General features: G+C 32.8%; 1 protein-coding gene across 1 annotated transcript in view; it reads left to right on the forward strand.

Moving 5' to 3' along the window:
* The first annotated feature begins 628 nt into the window (after positions 1 to 628).
* Positions 629 to 2,274, forward strand: part of LOC107573197 (protein NLRC3-like) — a 13,692-nt gene continuing 12,046 nt past the window's right edge. The window contains exon 1 of the mRNA XM_016259644.1: positions 629 to 640. Coding sequence (XP_016115130.1) covers positions 629 to 640 — 12 coding nt within the window. The remainder of the gene's footprint in view (positions 641 to 2,274) is intronic.

The following is a 2,274-nucleotide window of genomic DNA, read 5'->3' on the forward strand; positions in this document are numbered from 1 at the left end:
ATGGACAGGAATTCAAAAGTTTTATCAATGATTTAGAAATAAAACTGGACATAATTTGCATCCAAGAAACTTGGTTGAAACCATCTTTAGATTTTATAATAACAGGTTATGATAGTGTTAGGAGAGATAGAGACAAGGGTAATGGGGGGGGGGGATGTGGTATTTTTATCAAACAGAATATACATTATAAGGTAATGGTAAAAGGAAAGGAATTGGAATTGATAGTAATTGAAGTTTGGACAAATGAAGGAAATATTAAAATAGTAAACGTTGGGAAGTGATCATTATCCAATTTTTATTGAAATAGGTATAAGAAATTAAATAAATGAGTCAAGTGGGTCAGAAAGATGGGTATTTAGTAAAGCAGATTGGTTGAAATTCAGGGAGATAAGCGATGAAATGATGGGAGTAATTAATAGTGGTGAGGAAATAGAGGAATTAAATCGAATAGTTTGTGGAGTTATAATAGAAGCAGCAAAACAATCAATTCCAAGAAGTTTAGGGAATAGGAGAAAGAAGATAGTCCCATGGTGGACGGAAGAATGTGGGAAAGTAATAAAAGAAAGGAACAACGTTTTTAAAATACTTAAAATAACATAATTTTGAAGATTTAATCAAGTTTAATAAGATGCAGGCAAAGGTAAGAAGAACTATTAAAACAGCAAAAAGGGAATATTGGAGATCATTTTGTGAGTCAGTGGTAAGAGAAACAGATATTTATAAAGTATGGGGCATGATAAGGAAAATGAATGGAATTAGGAGAGAGTTTAGATATCCTACATTAATAAATAATGAAGGCACAGCTGTGACAGAGAAGGAGACAGCGGAAATGATCATAAAAACATTTGTCAAAATCCATAGTTCGGATAATGTTAACGAAGAAGGGAGGAAAGGACGAGAGGGAACAGTTTTAAGATATAGAGAATTAATTATGGAAGATGAAGAGGTAGATGATATACTTAATTTGCCATTAACAATAGGAGAATTAAATAGTGCATTAAGAAGTACTAGGTTATCAGCGCCAGGTAAAGATCAGATATGCTATATAATGTTAAAAAATTTAAGTGAATCGTCAAAAAGTATTCTTTTAGAGTTATATAATAATATATGGGTAAAGGGACAATTACCTAGTTGCTGGAAAGAAGCTGTAGTAGTTCCAATACGTAAAGCTGGGAAAGAAGGTAATAGTCCATGTGATTACAGGCCAATTTCTCTTACTTCGCACTTATGTAAGGTAATGGAAAAAATTATAAATCAGAGACTAACATATTTTATGGAAACTAAAGGGAATATTTGTAATTATCAAAGTGGATTTAGAAAAGGTAGATGTACTATGGACCCTACAGTATGTTTGGAACATGAAATACGAAGAGCTCAGGCTAATAGAGAAAGTGTAGTGGCAGTATTCTTTGACATCGAGAAAGCTTATGATATGATGTGGAAAGAAGGGTTAATAATTAAATTGAGAAAAGCAGGAGTTAAAGGAAAAATGATAAGATGGATTAAAGGTTTTCTATTTGGAAGATCTATTCAAGTAAAGATTGGGAAAGAATTTTCAGAGATAATAAAGGTAGAAAATGGAACACCACAAGGGAGTATAATTAGTCCTTTATTATTTTCTATTATGGTTAATGATGTGTTTTTAAGCGTTGAAAAGGGAATAGGAATTTCTCTTTATGCAGATGATGGTGCAGTCTGGAAACGAGGGAGGAATTTAGAGTTTGTTGTAAGGAAAGTGCAAGAAGCAATAACAGAAGTAGAAACGTGGTCATATAAGTGGGGTTTTAGATTCTCTGTTGAAAAAACAAAAAATGTATTCTTTTCAAAATGTAGGATTAGTAAAGAGGTCAAATTGAAATTATATGGTCAAGATATAGAAAGAGTATCATGTTTTACATTTTTGGGTATATGGTTTGATGAAAAACTCACGTTTAAAATACACATAAAAAAATAGTTGATGAATGTAAAAGGGTAATGAATGTTATGAGATGTTTAGTGGGGAAAGAATGGGGGGCTGAGAGGATGGCTCTAAGAAGTATATATACAGGATTGATACGATCTGTATTTGATTATGGGAGTATAGTGTATCAATCTGCTGCTAATAGTGTGTTAAAAGAGGTGGACAAAATCCAGTACAAGGCATTGCGATTATGTACGGGGGCGATGAGATCTACACCAACTGCAGCCTTGCAGATTGAAATGGGAGAAATGCCTTTAGATCTTAGAAGAATTGAACTGTCACTAAGATATTGGGTCAATATATTAGGACATAGT

The sequence above is a fragment of the Sinocyclocheilus grahami genome, unplaced genomic scaffold (genome assembly GCF_001515645.1).
Source record: "Sinocyclocheilus grahami isolate Dianchi unplaced genomic scaffold, SAMN03320097.WGS_v1.1 scaffold1889.1, whole genome shotgun sequence".
Taxonomy (NCBI): domain Eukaryota; kingdom Metazoa; phylum Chordata; class Actinopteri; order Cypriniformes; family Cyprinidae; genus Sinocyclocheilus; species Sinocyclocheilus grahami.